This window comes from Callospermophilus lateralis, chromosome 3, assembly GCF_048772815.1.
Source record: "Callospermophilus lateralis isolate mCalLat2 chromosome 3, mCalLat2.hap1, whole genome shotgun sequence".
In the NCBI taxonomy this organism is placed as follows: Eukaryota; Metazoa; Chordata; class Mammalia; order Rodentia; family Sciuridae; genus Callospermophilus; species Callospermophilus lateralis.
In genome coordinates this window covers 131,303,515-131,328,565 of record NC_135307.1, presented here as the reverse complement: position 1 = coordinate 131,328,565, position 25,051 = coordinate 131,303,515, and the positions used below count along the sequence as shown (strand labels likewise).

At 36.7% G+C, this 25,051-nt stretch overlaps 1 protein-coding gene across 2 annotated transcripts in view; it reads right to left on the bottom strand.

Moving 5' to 3' along the window:
* Nucleotides 1–22,986, bottom strand: part of Hdgfl3 (HDGF like 3) — a 69,044-nt gene extending 46,058 nt beyond the window's left edge. For both annotated transcript variants that reach the window (XR_013090781.1, XM_076851281.1), the window contains exon 1: nt 22,784–22,986. Coding sequence is in view for 1 of the 2 variants with exons in the window: in XM_076851281.1 (XP_076707396.1) it covers nt 22,784–22,867 (84 nt within the window). In the remaining variant the exon portion in view is untranslated. The remainder of the gene's footprint in view (nt 1–22,783) is intronic.
* Nucleotides 22,987–25,051: the final 2,065 nt, after the last annotated feature.

Here is a 25,051-nt window from a genome sequence, read left to right as displayed (position 1 = left end):
CAATCCCTGGTAATGACCCCGCACCCCCCCCCATCCAAAAAAAAAAAAAAAAAGAGAACGTAGATTCTGTTTTGCAGAATGGATTGAGAGAAACAACAACAACAATAAAGATCTTAAAATGTAAAAATAAATAAATAAATAAAATAATAAAATAAATATGATCCTTTGTTCTGCTCTTCCCTTTTCCATTCTTTTTTTTTTTTTTTTTTTTGGCGTGAGAGTACCAGGGATTAAACTCAGGGGCACTCAACCACTGAGCCACATCTTCATTCCTATTTAGTATTTTATTTAAAGACAGGGTCTCACTAAGTTGCTTAACCTCACTGTTGTTGAGGCTGGTTTTTGAACTCTCAATCCTCCTGCCTCATCCTCCTCAGCCACTGGTATTACAGGTAAGAGGCTTTCCATTCTTTATTAATCTTTACTTTGTTAGGTTGCACTGTTTGGTTTAAAAAATTAGTTAGTAATCACTTTTCTTCTTACAGTGACTTTAGGAAAGTGCCCAGGGCAAATGCCCTCAAATGAAGAATAGGAAGAAAGCAAGCAGCAGATGAGACAGGATGTTAATACAGAACTACTCCAGTGTCAATTTTAGCTGAAGACCCAAATTATAGATAATATGCTCCCCAAAGAAGTAAGCCCAGGCCAACCTGAAAATACTTCAGTTAAAACCCTATTAAACTAGCTTTAGCATAACAAACAGGTTTGAGAGGACAAAAGAGTTGGGAATTATCAAGAGAATTTTTGATATGCTATGGGTCTCAACCTCCATTCCCTAAGGTCCTCAACTTACTGAAAGAAACTTCACTTTGGAGAGTTTAAGATATGTCTTCTAGAACTTCAAAGTCACAGAAGACTAGTGTTTTACTCAACCCTGAGAAATGTTGAGAAAGAGTATAGGATTTTCTGGTTAGGTGCTCTGATAGCAGAGTGAAATGGATGTTGACTGCCCTGAGTATGGCTTGCACTTCCAGTTTCTTGTAAAGAATCTGAGCCTTCATGGAGCATTAACTAGAGACTGTGGGGTTGTCTTAAGTCCAAGAGGGCCATCTAGAGCTCTGGCAACTGCAGCAGAAAAGAGCTGAAAATGTACCATGAGATGTCCAGGGAAGAGGGGGGGTTAATAAGTGACCACTAAGAAGAGAGATGCATTTGCCTGTATCAAGAAAAGTGAAGGTGAGATAATCCCAAGAATGTTGTTTGTGGGGGTGTGGGAAGCTATTTCTAAAATGATTCTCCATTTCTAGCATTCATAGCTTTGTGTAAAGTTCCCTAGTAGTGTGGGTTGGACCTAGTTACTGACTCTTAATAAATGAAACAAAGGAAAAGTTGATTGGATGTCACTTTTCTTTTTTGGTACTAGGGATTGAAACCAGAAGTGCTTAACCACTGAGTCCCAACCACAGCCTTTTTTATATTTTATTTTGAGACTTAGTGATGGTTTCACTAAGTTACTTAGGCTGGTTTTTAACTCTTGATGCTCTTGCCACAGCCTCTCGAGCCACTGGGATCACAGATGTACACCACCACACCTGGCTCTGGATGTCATTTCTAAGGTTAGGTTTCAAAAGACCATGACTTCTATTTGCTGACTCTTGCTTGTTTACTCTAAGGAGGTGAGCTGCCATATTTTGAGTTGCTCTTTGCTCCATGAGGTAAGGAACCTAGGACAGGCTCTGGCTAACAGCTCATGAAGAAATGAAATCAACAATCAATGAAGAACTGAATCCTTCCAACAACTACTTAAGTAAGCTTGAAGGTGGACCCATCCTCTTATCAAGCCTTAAAATGGTTGTGCTCCTATACAGATTCAGAGGCAAAGGATCCAGGTTGCATGATTCCAGAACCACAGTCAATTTAATAACTGTGTGTTATTTTAAGCCACTAAGTTTTGAAGTAATTTGTTATTCTAAATATACTAAATATGTATTAAAATAATACTATAACAAGTAATATTACAAAGATAATACTATAATTAACCTGGAGTAGTTTTGAAGAAACTACAAAAAGAATTAATGAGCAAAAGAACCGGCTCTAAACAGTTGCTAAGTCCAAACAGAATCAACATCAGCTCATAGAGTGATTAGTCAAGTAAGGACTTTCCTGGGGCTGGGGATGTAGCTCAGTGGTAGAGTGTCTCCAAGGAGACAGGAGAAAGCTAATGTCACATAATGGGTTTGAACAGAGAAGAGACAAAACAAAGCTACAAAGGAGTAAAATGAGGAAAGAAAGAAGTCACAGCTTTTTCTCTCTAAATTATAGGGAGAAAGACTTAAGAAACAAAAGACTTAACAGAAAATCAGCTAGGCTAGACCTAACATTTTGTAAATGGTAGTTAGCAAGCCCACATGTCCCCAAGATGCTCTGAGAAGTTTGCATTATTAATGACAGTTATCATGTTCATTTTCATTTCAATTTTAAAAAATCAATAAATACAATAAGTTAAACATGTTCTCTCTAAAATTTAATAGTTTGTGAATCTCTTTATGTGTACTGAGCAAAATATGTGTGGCAATAGTAGATATCACGTAGATGTATTCATTATTCAAATATTGTTATGGATTTATCACTCAACTGAGCACTGCTAGTTGCTTGTGGATTTGACCATAAAGCTGTTAACAGTTTTTTATTTTTAGTCTCATATTGTTTAATTTATACCCCAAACTGTCAGTTAAAGGTTGAAAGCTAAGCCAGCAAAGGGAACATGGAAATACAAGTGAATGAGGAGCATAAGATGATAATCCTGTACGTTTATTTTTAAATTATTTTGTTCTATCTGTGAAATAAATTTCTTCCATCAAGATTCTCCAACTGAACCAGCATTGAAAGGAGAAAAAAAATGGTAACAAGTGCATCCCAAATTAGCATTTTATTTTTGAAAATTAATTATACTTTAACATTATCATTTTAGTGACAATCTTTTCACATTGCATACACAAATGCATAGACTTTTACATAAATGGGATATATTACAGCTGTTTTACCATGGAGATCCGTTTTCTTTTTAAAGACATGTTTGGTAATTGAGAAGTGGAGGCTCACTTCCTTATCTTCCCCCAAGAATTGCTCACCTCAGGTAATCACTATTCATAATCAAGTATGCTTTTTTCTCCAAACATAATCACAACCAAATGTTTTATACACAGTTTTATTTTTGGGGGGTGGGGGGACCAGAGTCCACTATCTCTCTCACACATAAATACACATTTTATATTTTATAAAATTCTCTGCATCATGAAAAGTCCTTGAAAGCAACTGGCATAGATCTAATTAATTTGTTTTTAATGGCTGCATAATAATCCAATGATTGGATAAAATATAATTTAATCTTTCCCTGAGGGCTTGGCATTTACCTTGTTTATGGTGTTTTTGCCCTTAAAAAAAGGTTGCAGTAAACACACTTATATTTTTATGCACTGGTGCTTTAATTTCCATAAGATAGATTGCTAGGAGTAAGACCACTGAATCACAGATTAGGGGTATTTTTCATTTTAATAGATACTACCAGGCTGCTTTCAAAAAAGGCTGTAATAATTCACATTTCTACCAAGGTATGAATGACCTCGATTCCAATGTTGGAAGCATTAGGTGTGACTGCTCTTTTAAATTTGCATTTCCCTGATTAATAGCCAGGTTAAGCATCTTTTCATAGGTTTATTGGCCATTTGGATATGCCCTTCAGTGAATTGCCTGTTCGTATCATTTAAAAATTTCTCTACAGGGTTGCCTTTTTACTATTCATCTGCAATATATTAACCTGATATCTCTAATTTCCATTGCACATATATTTCCCCATTGTATTGTATGTCCACTGAAACATTTTCTTAAAGAGTTTCTAGACAGACACACAGACACACAAGACAGACAGACAGACAGACACACATACACATACACACACACACACACACACACACACACACACACACACACATTTTCCTCCCCCATCTCACGATCTACCTCTTAGGAGCCTCCTTTCATAGCTCCTCTCCTCTATACTTACTCCCTTGGTGATCTCATATAAGTCCATGGTTTTAAATGCCATCTGTATGTTAACAAGTCCCATATTTTTATCCCCAAACTTCAGACCCTTCTGAGCTTCAGATGCACATAGATAGGGGTATCTCAAAAGCATCTCAAATTTAAGAGTTCTAAAACAAACAAAATCCTGTGGCCTAATCTATTTATCTTTTGGAATTACTACGTGAGTAATGGCATCACTATATATTTAGTTGTTCCTATCTGGAAAAACATGGAAGTCAGTACTGATTTTTCCTCACTGACATATCTCATCCATCACTTAGTCTTTTAAATTATTATCCCCAAATATATCACTCAACTAATTTCTCTCCTTATCTACTGCTGGCTCCCTCTCCTGCAACTCTGTCCTCTTCTACTCTATCAGCTAATGCCTAAACTTCTACAAAAGTCTCCTGAGCCCTTTGCATCAACCCTTGCCCCGTCCCCAACTTTACTCCCAATAATCAATTCTTCAGTCCCTAAACATAAATCTAATCATGTCATTCACCTATGCCTAATTTTTTAAAGGCTTTCTATAGCATACATTAAAAACACTAAACTTGGGCTGGGGTTGTGGCTCAGTGGTAGAGCGCTCACCTAGCATGTGTGAGGCCCTGGGTTCGAGCCTCAGCATTACATATAAATAAATGAAATAAAGGTATTGTGTCCACCTACAACTAAAACAAACTAACTAAACTCATTACTAAAACAATAAGACCCTACCTATATATGGCTTTTGTCTGCCTTCCTGAACTTATCTTGTGCCCCATTTCCCCTAATGACTCCATATTAGCATCACTCGTCTTTTTTTTAATATTTATTTTTTTAATTGTAGCTGGACACAATACCTTTATTTTATTTATTTTTATGTGGTGCTGAGGATCGAACCCAGGGCCTCACATGTGCTAGGCGAGCGCTCTCCCGCTGAGCCCCAGCCCCAGCCCAGTCGTCTTCTTGTTTTCCCTTGAACACATCAAGCTCATTCCCACATTTCCCTCATATTGTTGTGGTTGACTTCCTCCCATAGACCACTGAACTCTGCTGAAATGTCAAGTTTTTAGAAAGGCCTTCCTTGATCAATATATTACCCTATTACCTTGTCTCATCTTTTCCCACTGCTCTCATGGCTGCACTAAATACACATAACTTTGTTTGCTTGCTTATTTAAACAGTTCCCCTAAACTAACATGTAAGTTTCTTAAGGACAAAAAAATTTTCCATTGTCTTCAATCCCTAGCTCTCAGAACAGTGTCTAGTAAAGAGTACTAAATATTTTTTTTAAAGAACAAGTAAATGTTGTCTTATCATTTGACAATGAACATTGTAATGTTAGCTTAAGTACATTAAAGGCAACTAATACATAGCCATAGATCATTCATTTTTTATGCTGTATAATATTCTTTTATGTCAACGTACTCCAATGTAATTTTTCATCCTCCATCCCAGGACTTGGGTTGTTTCCATGTTATTTTGACATTATGACTCATGCTGGTCTAAACACTTCTGTATGCATCTTCTAGTACATGTGTTAAGTTTTTCTAGGATGTACAACTAGAAATAGAGATGTTAAGTTAGAAAGCACACAAAATTCAAGTTCACAACATAAATTTAAACTGTTTTCCAAAGTGGATGGAACAATATATATTCTTTCAGTGGTGTAAAAGACTGCCTCCTAATATATATCCTCTTCAACATACACTGTAAAACAAAGCATTTTGATTTTTGACAAACTCATAGTGATCTTAACTTGCATTTCCCTGATTTTTAATAAAGTTGGGCACCTTTTTATATATTTATAGGCATTATGTATTTATTCTATGAAATGGCTATTCATGTCTCTTTCTAATTGTTTCATTGTGTATAACAAAGCTTTATCGATTCCATGTGTAGCAGGCATCCTTTCTGAGTCTATAGCTTATATTTTCATTATAGAATTTTTTTAACTGAACAGAAGCACTGATTTTAAAGTATGTAAATTTATCAATCTTTCCTTTCATGGCCAATCTTTTCTGTGTTATTGTCATGAAATTCTTCCCTACTCTCAGAACATAATGATGTACCTTACATGTTCTAAGAACTTTCATATACATGTAGAAATGATTTTTAAAAATAATTTTTTAGATGTAGATGGACAAAATACCTTTATTTATTTATTTTTATGTGGTGCTTAGGATTGAATCCAGTGCCTCACATGTGCTAGGAAGTGCTCTACTACTGAGCCACAACCCCAGCCCTTAGATATAATTTTTGTATACATTTTGAAATAGGGACCTAATTTTATATAAATACTATGAGTAATTAATTCATGGATATTAAACCCATGTGGAAATCATGCCAATATTATTTAAAAATAGCACCCCTGTAATGTTACCCTTGGGTACCTATCATGGATTCTACATACCTGGGCATTAGATTATGACTTCACTTTCTGTTCTACTAGTTAATATATCTCTTTTTGAACTAAATGCTATTTTAATTTACCACTAATTACTACTACTTGAACAATTCTATGTTTTGATATCTTGAAGGACAAATTCTATCATCTTATTCTTTTTGTTCAAAAATGCTATGTCTAGTTCATCTGCTCTTTTATATGTATTTTAAATAATAGCAACAAAAAACATAAAACATTCATAACACCAACAAAAGTATAATGTACCTAAAGAATACATATAAAAATAGATGTATAGAAAATTTTAAAACAATTTTATAACATGTAGGAAGGCCTAAATATATGGAGAAGCAGACCATATTCATGGATTAAAATCCTTAAGGTTATAAGACAGCAATAATTCTTAAATAATCCATGCATATAATTCAAATCCAATCAAAAAATCCCAAGAGTTCACTGTGAATCTCAAAAAAGTTAACAGTGTTTGCCTCAATTCTTAATTGGAAACATACAAAATTCTTAAGTTTAAGATTTTAACAAAAGTATTACTTAGAATATAAAATTTGTTAAGTAATATCTTTTCCAACCTTAGTCTCTCTTTGAAGGTCTGGAAATTTTTCTTTTATTATACTTCTGATAATTGTGAACTAACTGCCCTGTCTTTTTAGTTCATGTTTTTGGCAAGCTGACTCTGAAATATACTTGGGGTTTTATTATCATTTCTCTCCTTCTTTTTGACTCTCACCTCTTCTTTTGTTTTCTAGCTATGTTCCTCAAAATCTAGCTTTTATTTCCCCAACTTATTTTCTGTAACACTGATTCTGCTTGTTATTTGGGATGTTTATATACTTGTTACTCTGACCTTTCTTATTTAACAGAGTCATTGTTCTCATCTATTTTTCTTCATTTTGAGGAGCACAAATGTGAGGAAAATACCATAAACAAGGGCTTTGGTCAAGCATAAGGCATAATACAAAAGGCTAAAGAGACCTTGGAAGAGGAAAGAAACAGCAGAATACTAAAAGGAAGAAATACTCTGTATAGGTTCAAATTTAGGATTGGTGTAACAATCCAAAAAGATTGGAGACCTTGGAAGAGGAAAGAAACAGCAGAAGACTAAAAGGAAGAAATACTCTGAATAGGTTCAAATTTAGGATTGGTGTAACAATCCAAAAAGAGGGACACATGCCCTAGATTGATATTAGACAAAAGGCAAAACTTACTGAATTAAAGCACAAGTATGATAATGCCATCAAACACCTCAAAAATTCAATCTACAGCTGTCTTAATGACATTCTAAGGATTTAGAACCCTGTTAAATGCATCCCCTTGTAATGTTTCTCTTTTTAGGGATACAAATTAAGGATAGTTCTATTGCCTTTCAAAGTTTTAATCCAAAAATTAACATAAATCAAAATAAAAACACTTTGATGGACATACATTCCTGATAAGCTTGAAAAACAAACAATAATGGAAAGTAAAGAGTAGCAAGGTAATACAAATACATGCCACAGATAGAGGCGTGAACAATACTGAGTACTTTGATTAGGAAGCTGTTAATTAATGGTTCAATATAATTGTCAATTAAATAAGCAGCAGCACAATGAACTAACTGTAATATTTCCACAACTTACCCTTCAAATGGAGGGTAAGACTTGGTTCTTGGAACAAAAATGTCGAGACAAGACAGCACTTTTGGTTTGTCTCAGGGATGAAATTCACCCCTCCAAAATTTGAATAATTTTAGACAAAAAAGAAAATTATAAGCATGCCTATTTTTGTCACATAAAGGTAGTAGGTTCAGCTAATCCTTCTTGATCATTTTACAATTGATTACTCAATCATTTAATCACTCTCAGGCATTTCTGAACCCTTTCTTATTTTCTTTTGTTCTCAATCCTACTCAATTGCCTCATTTAAGGCCATGCCTGGGCACAGTTGTGAACACTGACTTCAGCCTTTATAGCATCTTTTCATCACTTTCTCTTTTGTCCTATTCCATGAATTTGGACAGTTATGAAATATTGGTAATATCACAATGTTCCATTATATATATCATGGAATATTATTTGGTCTTAAAAAAAACGAAAGGAAATTCTGACAGACACTACAAAGAAATCCTGAGGGCATTACGCTAAGTGAAATAAGCCAGTCACAAAAGTATATATATTACATAATTCCACTTATATGAGGTACCTAGAGTTGTCACATTCATTAAGAGACAGAAGGTAGTTGCTGGGAACTAGAAGGTGGAGAATGGAGAGTTTAATAGGCACAAAGTTTCAGTTTCCCAAGATGAAAACAGTTCAGAGATGGATGGTTGTAATGGTTATCAAACAATGCAAATATACATTTACATGTTATATATTACTAATTGTACACTTAGGAATTGTTATTAAGATGGTAAATTTTGGGGCTGGGATTGTGGCTCAGTGGTTAGAGCGCTCGCCTAGCATGTGCAAGGCCCTGGGTTCAATCCTCAGCACATAAAAAAAATAAATAAATAAAATAAAGGTATTGTGTACAACTAAAGAATAAATATTTTAGAAGGTGGTAAATTTTATGTTATATATTTTTTACCACAATTTTAAAAATTTTAAGAAAAAATTTACAATGAATAAAAAATTTGTTCCAAGTCTGGCTTTTCTTGTATGAACTTTTTAATTTTCCAAATTATTTTAGAATTTCTATCTAATTGTCAAAATGGTTAGTGTAAGTTCCTTATTTCCTCACTTCCTGGAGGTAAATACAGAGAGTAATGAATTTCAATGCGGCTCTTTCCACTAATTCACTCTTAACTCTGAGCAAGTTAGGTGGTCAAAAAGATTAACAAAAAATCTTTTTTTAAAGATTTTTAAAGTATTTTTTAATTTTTATTTTTTTATTTGTAGTTGGACACATTACCTTTATTTAATTTATTTATTTTTATGTGGTGTTGAAAACTGAACCCAGCATCTCACATATGCTAGGCAAGCACTGTACCGCTGAGCTACAACCCCAGCCCTAGATTAACACATTTTAATTTTCTTATCCTCTCCAAAATAACAACACTGGAAGTTATTTTAAATCTTATGTCTCAGAAGGTGCTAGCATTTAACTTTTCATTAAAAGACTTCAAAATTGTAGGTAGAAAAGAAGCAATAGAACAAAATATAAAAGAAGCTTCATGGGGCTGGGGATGTGGCTCAAGCGGTAGCGCGCTCGCCTGGCATGCGTGCGGCCTGGGTTGGATCCTCAGCACCACATACAAACAAAGATGCTGCGTCCACCGAGAACTAAAAAATAAATATTAAAAAAAAATTCTCAAAAAAAAAAGAAGCTTCACTCAGGATTTAGTGTTCTAACTGTCTCTATTCAAATGCCATCTTATTAGAGAAGCTTTCCCTGAATATTCTATAAGATAGAAACATCCTCTCTATATTCCCTACTCCTGCTAGCATTCCTTATTCCCCAAATATTTTCCTCCTTAACAATTTATATCACCTGAAGGCATGTATATATCTGTGTGTATGTGTACACAACAAATAGCTGTTGAATTAGCGATGCTTAAACCTTCATTACCAGAGATAAAACACACAATATACTTTAAGAGTTTATAGGCTTTGGAGATAGTTTCCAGTTGATCAATTACTATAATTGGACAAGCTTGGGGAAGATAAATAAAATCTCTTAAAACTTCAGGGTTTTTTCCTTCTAAAAAGAGTAAAATATCTATAGCATAGGATTATTGTGCTGATTTTTGATACAAAAATTCTCAATAATGCTAAAACTTTCTTAATTGCTCTTTGGTAAGATAAGCCAACTTAAATGGGTTCCTATGAATTTCTATCCTTTAACTCTATAGAGTTCTACCCATCTAACATCTACCACAGAAGAAAAGGACCAAACTATTTGTTTAACTTCAATTATACATTTAGTAACTTTAACTAGGTTAATTCTTTTGGGTTTAACTAAGTTTTCCAAACAACCTAGGGTAGGTAATACTATCTCTATATTAGAGAAGGGGTAACTGAGGCTAATAGAGAGAAAGAAACTTTGCCCAGGGTTGTAATTAATGAGTGGCAGAGTTTAATTTGATCCATGCCTCTCTGATACCAAAGCATGTGCTCTTTTTGCTACCCCACGTAGTATTTCTTTTTTTCACATAGGAGTCCTTCAACTATTTGAAGATCACTATCACATCCCTTACACCTCTTCTTTTCTGACTGAACAATCAAATCTCTGGATATCCCTCACTGTCAAGAATTCATTTTAGTTTGCTGAGGTCTCTTAAATTGTTACACCTTGATTAGTCATTTTTAAAAGGGAATAAAATCCTGTGAAGCTCCATCTGTCATAAATTTTATAATTAATGTTTTTAAATATTCCAAATATAACAATAGGTATAAGCTCCTTATGCTATAGTATCACTATAACGATCCACTATAAAACCAATATATATTCTATATATTAAATAATAACACCATTGAAATTCAAATTGATGGTATACATTTCTGCTAAAATCTTGTTTACATTAATGAATATATATCAGGTTCTTTTGAGTTAGTATCCTTACTGCTGAAATATATGATTAATCAAAGCTCATACCACTTTTCTCCAAAAGAACTACCACCAGGCCTTCATTTGTACAGCTCTTCCTTATCATAAGGTGACCAATAAGATTGGGTGATAGAGAAAAAGGAACATCTAAGATGATTCAATGTCTTTGGTTTTGGGAGTTACTGGATGAATTTTTTACTAGAACAGGAATACTTGGGTGGAGAAAGATAACTAGATTAGATTTGACAATGAATTTGTGGTAACTGAGAGGGCATTCAATTGGCTGTCCAGTATGTAAATGAATTTATGGATTTAAAATTCACGCTAGTGAGTCTGGGCATGAAATAAGAGGCTTAGAAGATATTATCCTGAAGAATTGTGGTTAGGGCTGGGGATGTGGCTCAAGCGGTCGCGTGCTTGCCTGGCATGCGTGCGGCCCGGGTTCGATCCTCAGCACCACATACAAACAAAGATGCTGTGTCCGCCGAAAACTAAAAAAAAATAAATAAATATTAAAATTCTCTCTCTCTCTTAAAAAAAAAAAAAAAAAAAAGAATTGTGGCTAAAGTTAAATAAAAATCTGCAAAGTTACCAAAGGTGAAGTAGAAGAACCTTCCACGACAAGAAACATGAGGGAAGCCAAGGAAAGAGAATTTTTAAGATGCAGTATTAAAATTCCACAGAGGCAAAAGTAAGGCTTTCTTGAAATATGTTCTTTGAATTGGCAGGTCACGGTGACCTCTAGGATAGGGTGAAAAAAAAAAAATCAGTAAGGCCAGTTCTTAATGAAGGCTGCCTACTAAAGGAAGCATAGAGAGCAGTATGTGAAAGATGACAGATGAAATATTTCCAGTCTGAAGAGAAAGAGCCAATAAAAGGGAAGAGGCTGATGACTTAAATTAGGAGAACAAAGATTTGTTGATGTCACTTTTCTACCCACAGCACTTATAGAGTGCCTGGAACATAGCAAACATTCAAAAATATTTGTTTAAAATTAAATGGAAGAAGAAAAAGAGTAATATAAAATAGGAGGAGGGTCTAAGTATGGAGGATAAGAAAGGAGGAAGGAGGAAACATATTTTGATCATACGTTGAACTCCAGCCTTTTTGTGTTCATAATTCTTGAAATGATCCTGAAAGGAAGACATTATTGTCTGTATTTTACTTGTGAGTCCACAGAGGCTAAGAGATCAGGTAATCTGTCCAAGGTCATTGATCTACTGAGGAGTAAAGGCAATATGCAGAAATGGCTTCATCTGCCCACAGAGGTTTGCTCTTCTATTGTACCTTACTGCCTCCAGGGAAAAGAGACACAACTATGCTCCTCTATAGCCAAAAGAAAGAAAAAGAGAAATAGGGGGGAAGAGGGGGAAGGAGGAAAGAGGGATGGGAGGACTTTAATTTCTAAGCAGACAGGAAGTTGTAGTTCAAATCTGTTGGCATAGATTTTTTTTTATGAAGTATGAAGGTAAAATAACTTGCTAAAAATGAGGGCAAATGAGCTGGAAGAGAGTGATAATGATATTTATTAATACTTGAGGAAGTTGTACAAGGAACTGACCCCAGACCAGCAAAAAGACTAATGAATTTAAATTCTGAAGCAGCCCACAGTCTATATGTCTGTGCTGGAGCAAAAGTATGACCCAAGAAGGGGTTAGTATGATGAATACTTCAAAACAAAAAAAAGAGACTGGGTGACAACTATTTGAGTTATCAAGTGGGGTTTAATCTGGATATGAAGGAGTGAAGCCAGAGGGAGCTGGTATACCAAAAGAAAATGGAGAGGTCAAGGGCTCACTTGTAGGTTACAATATTAAATAAGAGGCAACTTTAGTGGAGCAAAGGAGTCTTCAATCACTATCATCTCTGTTTCATGTCAACAAACCTCTCCAACCAAGAGCTCTTCTTAAGTTGCTCTACTTTTGTAACCTGTTTTTACAACACTATAAAAACAAGCAACACATTTGTTCTGAGTTACCTGATCCTTTGTAGTTAAATAAATCTTTGACCCAGATAAGAAACTTATTAAAAATGAAGAAAGAAGACCATCATATTTCATAATTCTCTTTTTTTTTTCTTTTTGGTACTGGGGATTGAACTCAGGGGAAGTTGGCCACTGAGTCACATCCCCAGCCCTATTTTATATTTTATTTAGAGACAGGGTCTCACTGAGTTGCTTAGTGCCTCACTTTTGCTGAGGTTGACTTTGTTCGCAATCCTCCTGGCTCAGCCTCCTGAGCCATTGGGATTATAGATGTGTGCCACTGCACCCAGCCATATTTTATAATTCTTATCAAAGGTTTTGTCTTCTCCTCATCACCCCTATAGCATGAGGTAGGGCCAGTAAACAACAGCAATAATCACAAAAGGCTGAGCTAGAGAACAAGCAGAATTCTTGAATTCCTGGCATCACACAAAAACTAACCTAATCTTATTCATTTTGTTCTAAGATATTTCCATTTAGTATAGAGAAGTTATTTTGTAATTGTAATGCATTTATTTTGTGTGAGTCAATCGGCTAGCTAGAAGAAACAAAATTGAATTCACTATATTTTCCAGAAGTTGAAGAATGCCTTCCTATCAATACTAGGTTCTACTGAGACTGCTGTTATCTCATAGTACTAAGGAAATGTTTTTGGTTGGGCACAAAGTGATTTAAAAAGAAATACAGACATTATTAGAAATGTATAGTCCCAAAGACTTAATATTCACTTCAGAGTGTACCATAAACCTGCCTTATAGAACTATTAAGTTTTCTGAACATAAAAGCTCCTTATCCTTAGTTACGGATGGTCTGCCAGTTTAGTTCCACAAACTTAAGAAATCCCCAAAAACCTCAATAATACCTGCTAGGGAACATTATGTAGTCAGATTATGTATAACTAGATAGGTAGCAAATGCATGGAGCTTATTACCCTTAAGAAGGCATATATATGAAACTTTAATAGCTTCAAGATAGTTAAGTGTATATTTGCAGCTTAAAGACTACAAGAAATATGAGATTGAAAAATGTTTGACCTGTACATTTAGACTTTTGAGATCAAGGGAAATTCTAACCTGGATGGCTAAATGATCTAATACAATATCACTTTCATTTCTTATATTCATGCAACTCTCATATGATTGTGGCTACAATAGAATAAAAAGCCCAGGACTGTTGAAATCATCATCATCATCTGAAAAATTCCAACAACTGTTCTATATAAATGCATAGACAAATTCCTTTGGCCTACTAGACCAAATCATGCTTTTTAAACTGTATGTAGTAAAAATTGACTTAGAAGGTTGTAACCTGATTTTTTATAAAGTGAAATACAAAATACCAGAATGCATCACACACAGTAAGTATGATTTGGTGAACTTTTTTTCTGGTGTATGTTTGCTGAGATAGGAATATTTATTCCTCACTTATGGGCAAAATAGTCTGAAAGCAACTAGACTGCATTAGAATAAATCAAAAATGACTAATTTCCAAGGTCCAAGTATTTTTTTAAATTATTGACTTAATCTTCATGTAGCAGTATAGTGAAGAAAAAAATTATTTTAAAACAGTTGATTTTATTTAAAAAGTGAAAGTTCTAGAGAAAATTCATTTCAGTTCATCCAACATATGCAACCTCAAAAACTTAAAGAATTTATAATATTTCTCTCTCTAAAAGTGCATTTCCTCCAAAATTAAAAATGTTATTAGTACAAAGATTCTACTTCAGTGTCCAAAAAAGAGAGCTAAAGCTGAGCTAATTATCTGACATTCCTGCTTATGTAAAAATTTTTTAACCTTTTGTGAAATTCATTTTTATATGTGCAATAGAAACTGAGAAGTTACCATGCTACTGAGAACTTTCCTGCTAACACTAACTCTTCTGCCCTATGAAAACTGGACACCTCCACTTCTGGGCAGCCTTAGAGACTATAATCAGAATCAGCAGGGAGCTTGAGTCTCAGCAATTAAATAAGAAGAGTGGTTTATTCATAAATCCATTTGTATGCCAAATGAGATCCAATTTATTTTGCTCCCAAGTCCTGAAACTATGTGGAACCTCTAGAGAAGCCCCCACCAGACTTGGGAATCTTATAATGGTAAGTCCCCACAATTCCCAGAACTCAGGGTCAACCTCAATATTATAAAACCACAAGGAAATTGCTGAAAAACAAACTCACCAAGCCACAAAAAGCATTTATGGAGACTTTACTAGATTCCATGAATTGTGTAAATTAGGAGTTTGGTATTCCTATGAGGGAATTATTAGGTACTTAATCAGCCAATAGTTCTTTCATGTGGATTTTAATATTGGATCTCTAGATTAAAAAGAAGGGAAGGAGAATAATTATCATTTTCTCTATTTTACAAAGGTTGTAAAAAAGATGCCCAACCTAAAAAATTCAAACTAGTGGTGGAATGAGGACATGTTTTTTAGACCCTGGTCAGTTCTCTTGTTACACATTACAGGGCTTCCTCAAAAATCTCCAGGATGTCATTCTGAAAGTTTGAGCTCACCAATCATTAGTTTTTTTTTTTTTTTTTTTTTAAACTTCTGTGTGGCTTTCTGTGGTATCATACAGATGGTATTTTACCAGATTAACTGTGGTAGTTGGAGTGAAAAATTACCTACACAAATGGCAATGAAACACTGAAAAATGTTATCATGATCAGAAATGTGGTAAGTTGACAAAATCTACACAGGATATCGTCATTCTTATGATTTAGTTTCTAGGATCTACTGCATCAGAAACTCTCCTAACTACCCTATCTGATGTTCAAAGTATATGTATGTGTTCTGTGATACATAAAGGTTTTGGAACCTATACCTAAGTCAATACCATGCTATTAATTTAGAATTGATTGTAGTGGTTCTCTACTTTCTCTAAATGTATAACTAATGACTTATTTTTAAATACATTCCCTTGCATCAGAGGGCTTTTAGAGAGATATAGAGAAAGATAACACAATCTTCTACAATGAAATGTTCTCTGACTTAACACTGCTAGCTTCACAGCACTTGTAGGTAACATATACATACATATAGTCTTTCCATACACTGCCAAATACTTCCTCAGCCCTTTCATCTAATGTCACATCTGTTATGTTCTTGTGGCATTCTTAATAGTCATGGATTAAGATACTTATTAATTGTATAACCTTGGGTGAATTTCTTAAGCTATGTCTTAGGGATAATATCCACCTCATGGTAGTGTTATATTTTTATTTTAACTTGTAATCAAGACATATATTACAACATATGATATTCTCATATATGATACATATATTCAACCTAACTTGTAACTAAAGAAATTGTTTTTATATTTATTAAGTCGACAGATTTTTTTTAAAAAAATTGCATCATTTACTTTAATAAGTTTGTGAGAAAATGGTATTCTTTTATTCTATTAGTAGATGTATAAGCTAGTCAAAACTTTTCTGGAAGGCAATTTAGCAATATAAATCCAAGGCTATAAAATGTGCATATATCCCTTGACTCATAAATATAATTTCCACATTTATTCTGAGGAAATTAACTGTAAGTTAGCAAAAAGAATGTTTCTGAGTCTTATTTTATAGTTAAAAACTGGAAATAACCTAAATATCCTAAAATAAGAGGGTTATAATTTATAATAGGACTATATCACAAATTACCAGATAACTATTACAAATGATGTTACAGAAACATTGGTTGCCATTAAAACTCATTTAAGATATAGTATTTAAATGGGGAAAAGGTTGTAGAATTGTACATATTACAAAAATGACGTACCTACATATACAGATGGTTATTCATGTTTCTTGTAACTAGGTGAAGAGAGTAATTTCTTCAAATATTATTACTTGTGCAATAATTAACATTTGTAACATGAAAGTCAATCCATTCCCCTTTTCAAATATTTCAAACGATTCACAGTTATGAATCAGTTGTGTAGGTGCAAAGACCACTACTGACCTTTAAGGTTCCTCTTATTGTTAGTACTTCTACTTTATTTACAGTAAAGGACTAGATTTTGGCATTTAAAAAATTTTTAAAATTTTGTTGCAGACTGACATTTTTATATGATAAAAGTGAATTACTAGATAAAATTAAAAGCTTCAAAAATTTTAATTATTAGATTCACAAAGTTACTCATTAAATTGATTTTTAAAAATTTCAATACTTTCAATTTCTTTACCTATTTTGTCACTGACAGGTAACAGTCTGCCCAGCATACTAATTTGAAACAGTTTTCCAAAAGAATCAAATAATGTCTTATAGTGGAGATTGTGTGGAGACCTGATTTTGAAGAATTAATATTTTCCAAATCATGGGAAATAGTAGTCATTATGGCATTCCAAAGGGGATGTTATGGGAATATACATAGATTCATCTGGTTAAAATGGGAGCACTGGAAAAATGTGTATTGGTCCAATTTAAGTCAAAGAAATGAAACAATCTGCAGTTCCTTGGCAAAAATCAACACAGTCCCTGGGGAAAGGGCTGAGTGAGTGAGTCTATACCACTTTACCTTAAGACTGACCTTCTTTGGAATCAGGCCAAAGTAATGAAAACTAAACATCTTACTTTATGGTGAGATTACAAAGAATTTAAATTCCAAGTGACTCCCTGGAAATATGTGGCCTACTCTCCAGAAATAAAGTCTCATATTCTAGTGTCTTATTGTCAAAGGCAAAGAACAAAAACAAAACCCTAAAAATGCTATGAACCAGAGACAAATATTTATTTTAACTAAGGGTATAAAATATTTATAATCATGTTTTAAAGCTACTACAAATTTAATCTACTGGAGGAAAAATTAAAAACTGCAACTAGTGTAAACGCTTAATAAAAGTTCAATGAGTTCAGCTCGTCAAGCTGTATAGAACAGTAGAGCTATATTCCCAGCCTTAACTGAAGTTTCTAAAATAGTGAAAAGGGATAGGAAGATGCAATTTGGAGAAAATTGCAAAAAAAAAAAAAAAGCCCACTGAAAATAAAAATGGTGAAATCCAACCTACAGAGAAGCTTACAGTATTAGATCTTTCTTTCCTCTAGTCTTGTGTTTTTAAAATTAAGGCATAACTTACACAGTATAGTACACAAATTTTTAAATATGCTGCTTGATAAGGTTTTACAAATGTACACACCCATACAACCACCATTCAGATCAAGATATAGTTCTAGTGCCTCCTGCCAGTCAGTAACTCCTCTCTATCCACTGATGACCATTGGTTAGTTTTGCTTGTTTTTGAATATCACATAAATAGAACCATATCAAATGTACTCTCTTGAATCTGACTTTTTTCACACAACCTTATATTTTGCAAGCATAAGTATTATATTCCTTTTTGCTGCAAAGAAGTATTCTATTGAATGAATATACTACCAATTTGTTTATTCATTCTCCTGATGGTGAACATGTGAATTGTTTCTAGTCTTCTATTATTATGGGTAAAGTTGCTATGTATGCATATTCTTGTACAAGTCTTTTGGTGGATGTAAACACTCATTTTGTCTTGGGTGTATGCTAGAACAAACCATTAGGTTACAAAGTAGGTTATGTGTTTAACTTCAGTAGATTAGGCCAGATTTTTAAAGTGATTATACCAATTTCCTAGTAGTAATGTCTGAGAGTTCTCATATAAAGTATTTATTGTTTTTTAAGAGACAAAGTTTCACTATGTTGCCAGGCTGGCCTTGAACTCTTGGGCTTAAGTGATCCTCTGTTTTAGTCTCCTGAGTAGCTGAGACAACAGGTGTGTGCCCAGTGATGACCATCTATCTAAATCACATCTCACAAGAAGCAGGCAAAAAACATTCCAAAAATTAAGACTTTTAAGAATATGGATGTAATCTATTACTGTTAGTGATATTTTTGGCAATAAAAAATTTAAAACACATGGGGCTGTGATTGTGGCTCAGGGTTCGATCCTCAGCACCACATATAAATAAGTAAATAAAATAAAGATCCATGAACAACTAATAAAAAATATTTAAAAAAAATTTAAAACATGTAATATTACTTATACATTGCTTTCAGTTTCTTTTTTTGTCTACTTTATAATATATGTAACAGTATTACAAAGCACAGGTACACACAATTTTAAAATAACTTTACATATCTTAGAAACACAAGCTCAGCTTTTTTTTTTTTTTAACCAACTGGGTACACAATCAAGATTTCAGACATTCATATTTTTAGTCTAAGTATTTTAGTATTAAACTAGCAAAATCTTAGACATAGGCAAACATCTAATTTTAAAATCTGTACATAATAAAGTATATTCCATAGAAATAGTCAACTTTTTATTTTAATGTTAAAATAACATACTTGAACAGTGGGGGAGGAAAAGGCAGGAGAACAAGAATTCACCAGGAAAGAGGCATGAGGGAACTTTCTTAAATACTGGCACTACTCTATACCAAGGTCACCAGAATGTACATCAGTCAAATTCACAGAATGGTACATTTAAGAATGTTTCATTTTACGTAAATTTTACCTCAGAAGAAAATGACCCATAAAAAATATTAACCTCTAGTTAATGACATGCATGTTGAAGTGTCCAGGAGTAAATTATAGAGATATATGCATCTTACTTTAAAATGTATTAAAACATAGACTAGTGCATGAATAGAGGGATGGGTATATGAATAGATGCTATAAACCAAAGAGAGTTAAAATTATAGCTGAGGATGTAGCTCAGTCATAGAGTACTTGCCTAGTATGCCCAAGGCTATGGGTTCAATCTTCAGCATCACACACACAAAATAAATAAATAAATAATAATGGTTCACAGTTATATGGTTTGTTTTTTTTTAAAAAAAACCCCTTAATTACAGAATCTAAATGATAGATACATGGGGGCTTACTGTATAATTTTTCAACTTTTCTGTATGCTTACAATTTTCATAATAAAATGTAGGGAAAATAATAATATTTTTAAAATAGTGTAATAATACAAAAGTAAGTTAGAAATTCAAAAAGGAAAAAAAGAAACATTCCAGCACTATTACTTGGTGCTTTTTGATAATGGTCCTCTGTTAACCACATGGTTTCAAGACCTCCTGTGGATGCCTGAAATTGTGGATAGTATCAAATCTTATACTGTTTTTTTTCCCTGTACAAATATAACTATGATTAAAGTCTAATTCATAAATTAGGCACAATAAGAAGTTAACAACAATAATAAAGTAGAACAACTATAACAGTACACTGCAATAAGTTATTTCAATGTGATCTCTCAAAATACTTTATGATACAGTACTGTATTCTTACACTGTGGAAAGTGAAACCACAGATAAGGGTGGGGGGGACTACTTTACTATTTGTATGGTGAGAATTATTCTCATTTTAGACTAGTAAACTGAAACTCAGAAATGATTACAGAATATTTGTGCCCAGGGTCACAAAAGTGTGAGGCCCAGCCAAAGACTGAATTAAATTTGCCTAAATTCTGAATCCTCTTGACCTATGTGCCTCACAAGGGGCTGCCCGGAACCAAACATCTTCCTTACATCAAGGAAGTTGCTTTTTTATTCCTGCATGGACCAGCTCTGTTAGAAAGCTCTTCCTTACAGCATGAACTGAAATCTGTCTCCCCATGCTTTTCCTTCCAGGTTTGATTCCTAGGGGCCATAGAGAATCTGATTCCAACACGACTGACCACATCAAGTGAGAGTATTTGAAATTTGAAAACACAGGATTTCTTTCCAGTTAGTATTTTATAGACTCATTTACAAAGATAAAACTAAGTGTAAAATGGGGATAATGCCTCATAGTATTGAGATGAAAATAAGATGAGAACATTATGAAGCATCCTTTCTTTGAAAATTTTAACATGCCACTCATTATAAAATACTTTTTAAAAGTCTTAGGTTCTTGAGATGGTCATGGCAAATGTGAATAGACAGATTTTTTTTCCCTTTGTATCTATTTTATTTTATCTAAGAATTGGAACCAGATCTGGTGGTGCAAGACTAATCCCAGTGACTCCAAGGATCAAAAGTTCGAAGCCAACCTCAGCAACTTAGCAAGGCCCTCAGTAACTTAACTTGACCCTGTCTCAAAATAAGAACTACAACACTCCAAAACCTGATGGATTTTGGTTCCCCACTTTGCCTTGATTTGGAATTATAACTTTTGGGAATCTCATGTACTATCAGATTTACAGTTAGGAGCACTTCCTATAGCTCTTTTCTGTTTCATAAATTACTACAGGTGGCCAACCTGTGCAAGCAGCATGTTAATGAAAATTTTAGCTCTATTTTCTTTTTGACCCTCAGAAGATATTTTTTCAAAGATAAGATTAAAGAAAACCATTGAACTACAAGGAATGGCCAACTGATGATGACAACCTTTAGTTCACTTTTGAATACGTACAATCATATAACATCTTAAAGCTGTATATTTCTTCTTTGACAGATTTATTCAGGGATTTCCTAAAGTACTCCTAAAGCCACAAATCTTGCTCCTTCTAGCAATATAGTACTGAACAATATTTTAAAATCCAAATAGCTCTACATTGAAAACTTTGCCTTATTTAAGAACCCACAGTTCAAACATGGATAAGTTATATCCAGAGTCTAATGGAACCTGAATATGATTGTTTTATCCTCCTGATTTCCAGGGTTGTTGGAAGGAATCCTAGAGATGATCATTTTATACTTGCAGAAATGGATATGCAGACAGTTGAAATGATTAATACATAACAGAGCCTGAGCCAGATACTAGGTCCCCCAATTCCTGGCCCAGTGTTTTTTTCCATTTACAATCATGCCAAACCAAATGTTTAAAAAAAGTGGTTATGTCCAACTACTGCCTCAACTTCACTACATTTCAGTGTGGCTACCCATGATGTCACTTCCTTTTGTGAATGGGTGTATTTTCCCCAGCTTGGTCTTGTTTTCTTTACTTAACTACAAAACAACATTCTAGTGCTCACACTCTAGAATTAGGTCGTTTTTTCCTTCTTCCTCAAGAATACCAATACAGTCTCCAAAATGTCTTGCTTCTCCTTCTCACTGTATTTCTTATCTCAAGTATTCAGTTGCCAACTCTCACAAAATTGTTGTCCTTCTTCCTCAAAGGGCCTAATTAAAAAATGTTTAATTCTATGTAATACATGTAGATGCTTTCTAGAGAAAGCCCAGAGGCAACCTTGTTACACAGGAAGAGAGCTATTATGGATTATAGCGGAGGCCAAGAATAAGGTTTGGCATCCGACCTAAAACAAATATGGAGGTGAAATGGCACAAGGAGCCACCAGTCAATGAAAGACTGCAAGCTCTCCTCTATTTGATGTCAGTTCAAGAGAACGGTAGGTTCCAGGGAGGCACGCATCCCGGGACAATGCCAGGGCAGGCGGGCACCCAATCGCGCTCAGGGGAAACTCAACAAGTCTGGAAAGCGCAGGATGCACCAAGATGCATGAACGCCTGCCAAAAGGCCCTGCTAGCCTCTGGATGACCACTACCCCTTTCCAGGATTCGCTGCCGCGCTTGCTGGCTGGTGGACGGCCACTTGCTCTACGTTTCCCTGCCCGCCCGACGTCCGCCCGGACCCCGGCGTTGCCAATAGCACTTGCGGAGGCCGCCGCCTCTCCGGGCCCTCTCCCCAGTCCCGCGGCTTTCCGGGAGGGCTGCCGCGCCGGGCCTGGGGACCGGACCCGCCTTCGAAGCGGGCGGAGGGATGGCGGCAGGCGGGCGCGGCCGGGAGTCCTCGCCTCGGTCTCGTCTTCCTCGAGCAGCGCCGCCTGCCTTTGCTGCCGCCGCGGCCGGCCCTGACCAGCAGCTCAGGCTGAGAGATGGAAGGGGCGGGCGCGCCATCATGAAGGGAAAATGGTGGGCGGCGGGCCGCGGTCACAGTACTTACCCGCGCCGGCCAGTGCGGGTAGCCCTTCATCTTGGCAAAGACTAGGTCGCCTGCTTTGTACTCGCGAGGCCGCGGACGCGCCATCCCGGAGGCTCCCCTCCCGGGTCGTCCTTGGTAGCCGCGAAGATGCCAGGAGGCCGCCCCCGCGGGCCGAGGGCTGCGCCGCGCTCCCGCGGGCCTCGAGCCGGGCGGGCGGCCGCGCCGACGAGGGGAAGCGCGAGGCGGCGGCCGAGGCGAGTGGGCGGGGGGCTCAGCGGGCCCGCAAATCACCGCCCGGCAGCGGGGGAGGGGAGCCCCGGCCGCTTGGTGCTCGCCCGCCGCCGCCGCGCGCTGCTCACAGGCGCCGCGCCGCTAGCCTCATGCCGCCGCCGGCCTGCCTCCCGGTTCCCGGGCGCCGCGCGAGCGCCGGGCCTCGCGCCGCCTCCGAATTCTTCCTCGGGCAGCGACCGCAAACACGATCTTATTATTGTTCTCGCGCGCGCTCAGCATCCCCCCCGCCCGCTCCGCTCCCTCCCGCCCGCGCCACCGGTTAATTCCTAGGTGCACGGCCGGCTTCTGCGGAGAAACCGAGCGCGCCGGCCCGGTGCTCGGCGGGCGCGCGGGCGGTGGGCGCGTCCTCCCAGCACGAAGCCGTGCTGGCGGGCGGGAGCACTACTCCACGGACGCCCGCCGCCAGCTCTCTTTTGTTCTCGGCCCTGAGCGGCCTGCAGCAGCCCAGCCAATCGCCACCCGCCGCCCCCTCCCCGTTGTTCCGCGGCTCGGGGCGCCAGCGCCCCGCCTCCGCCCCCGCCCGCCTTCGGCTGCTCAGCCCGACTGGCCACCTCCGCGGGGCTCGCTGAAGATGGGGACAAAGGCGCTCCAGGAGGTTTGAGCACCCAGTCTGGGCTTCAAGCTGTAGGAAAGGGAGCACCGGTTGCGAGTTGGCGACCTTGTAAGGTTCTTGCTGCGGGTCTGCTCTTAACAATGCAGTATGGGCCACTCAGGGCAAGCTGTTTCCCAAGCCTTGGGAGGTTTTCTCCTTCACCAAATGGGCATAGTCGGGTTTCGAACGTGGACCTTCAGGAGTCAAAGTCCATATGGTTATGCTTCCCTGTGTGGGTTTCATAGGCCAGCAGTTTCTGTGAAAAGGACTTAAGAGAGATCACTAGTTTTCAACACTGGCAACATTTTGGACAATGTTTTATTTTGGTTTTCTTTCTTCTTCTTTTTTTAACTGGCATCTGGTTCTGGTAATTTCTGTATGCAGTTAATTAGGTCTAGAACAGCATGTGCCTTACCGTTATTTTACTGTGAACACCATAACTGCCTTCAAAGTCATTTTGGGAGCAAGACTCTTCATTAACACTTCTCTTTGTAAGAAGTAAATAAAATAATTCAAGGAAATTTTTTGAGTCTGCTCAGTGAATGAATTCTGCTTCTTTCATCATCCCAAAGCCCACTTTCTTTAAGAGGTCGCCTGGTACTGCTCCTGAGTGCAGCTGACTTTTTGTGACCTTCACTTTGTCACAAGGACAATTCTGGTTTGTAAACTACCCTCTTCTAGACTTTCTTGCCGGTGCTGTCTCTTACAGAAGATAAATTTTCCCCCAGCATTCATCTCCCTCCCTTGCCCTGTAGAATTGTGTTTTACCCTTGCTCTTGGTGCTGGGCTTCCAATAATGAGCTGTAATGTTTTAGACAACCTGTGGATTGTTTATTTTGTTAACTGTGGTTGGGCAGTACTTTAATGCATGTCCTTACTATTTTCTCTTTAAGATTTGCCCTTTTTAGGCAGTTACCCTTCTCTGCCTGTCCCACAGCTTCACTTTTTCCTTTCTTCTCACTGTGGAAGATTGTTCTTGGTCCTTTTGCCTCCTATGATGGTCTGCTAATGTGTCTTTCACTTCTAGAACCTGCCTTGTGTAGCTGTTGTGTCACAATCTCCATATGAACTGGTAGGGTGGTTCCTATATTTTATATCAAAGCCAAACCCCTCTGACCAGCTGCCAAAGTCCTAGCTGTCCAATCTAAGTGGTCAGATCAAGGAACTGAAAGGGAAAATATGGTTAGTTTGGAAGCTGTGGTGGTTGGAACCCGGGAGTGGCATGATCATAGTTCAGGTTTAGACAAATCACTCTGGTGGACAGTGTGGAGGTGGATTTGAGGGTGAGAGACTGGAGGCAGGATCCCAATTGAGGGCCTTCATCAGAAGAGAGAAGTCAAGGATTGAGACTGTTTGCTGACTCATTGGGTGGTAGGTGGATAGGAAGAATACCGAATCAATTATAA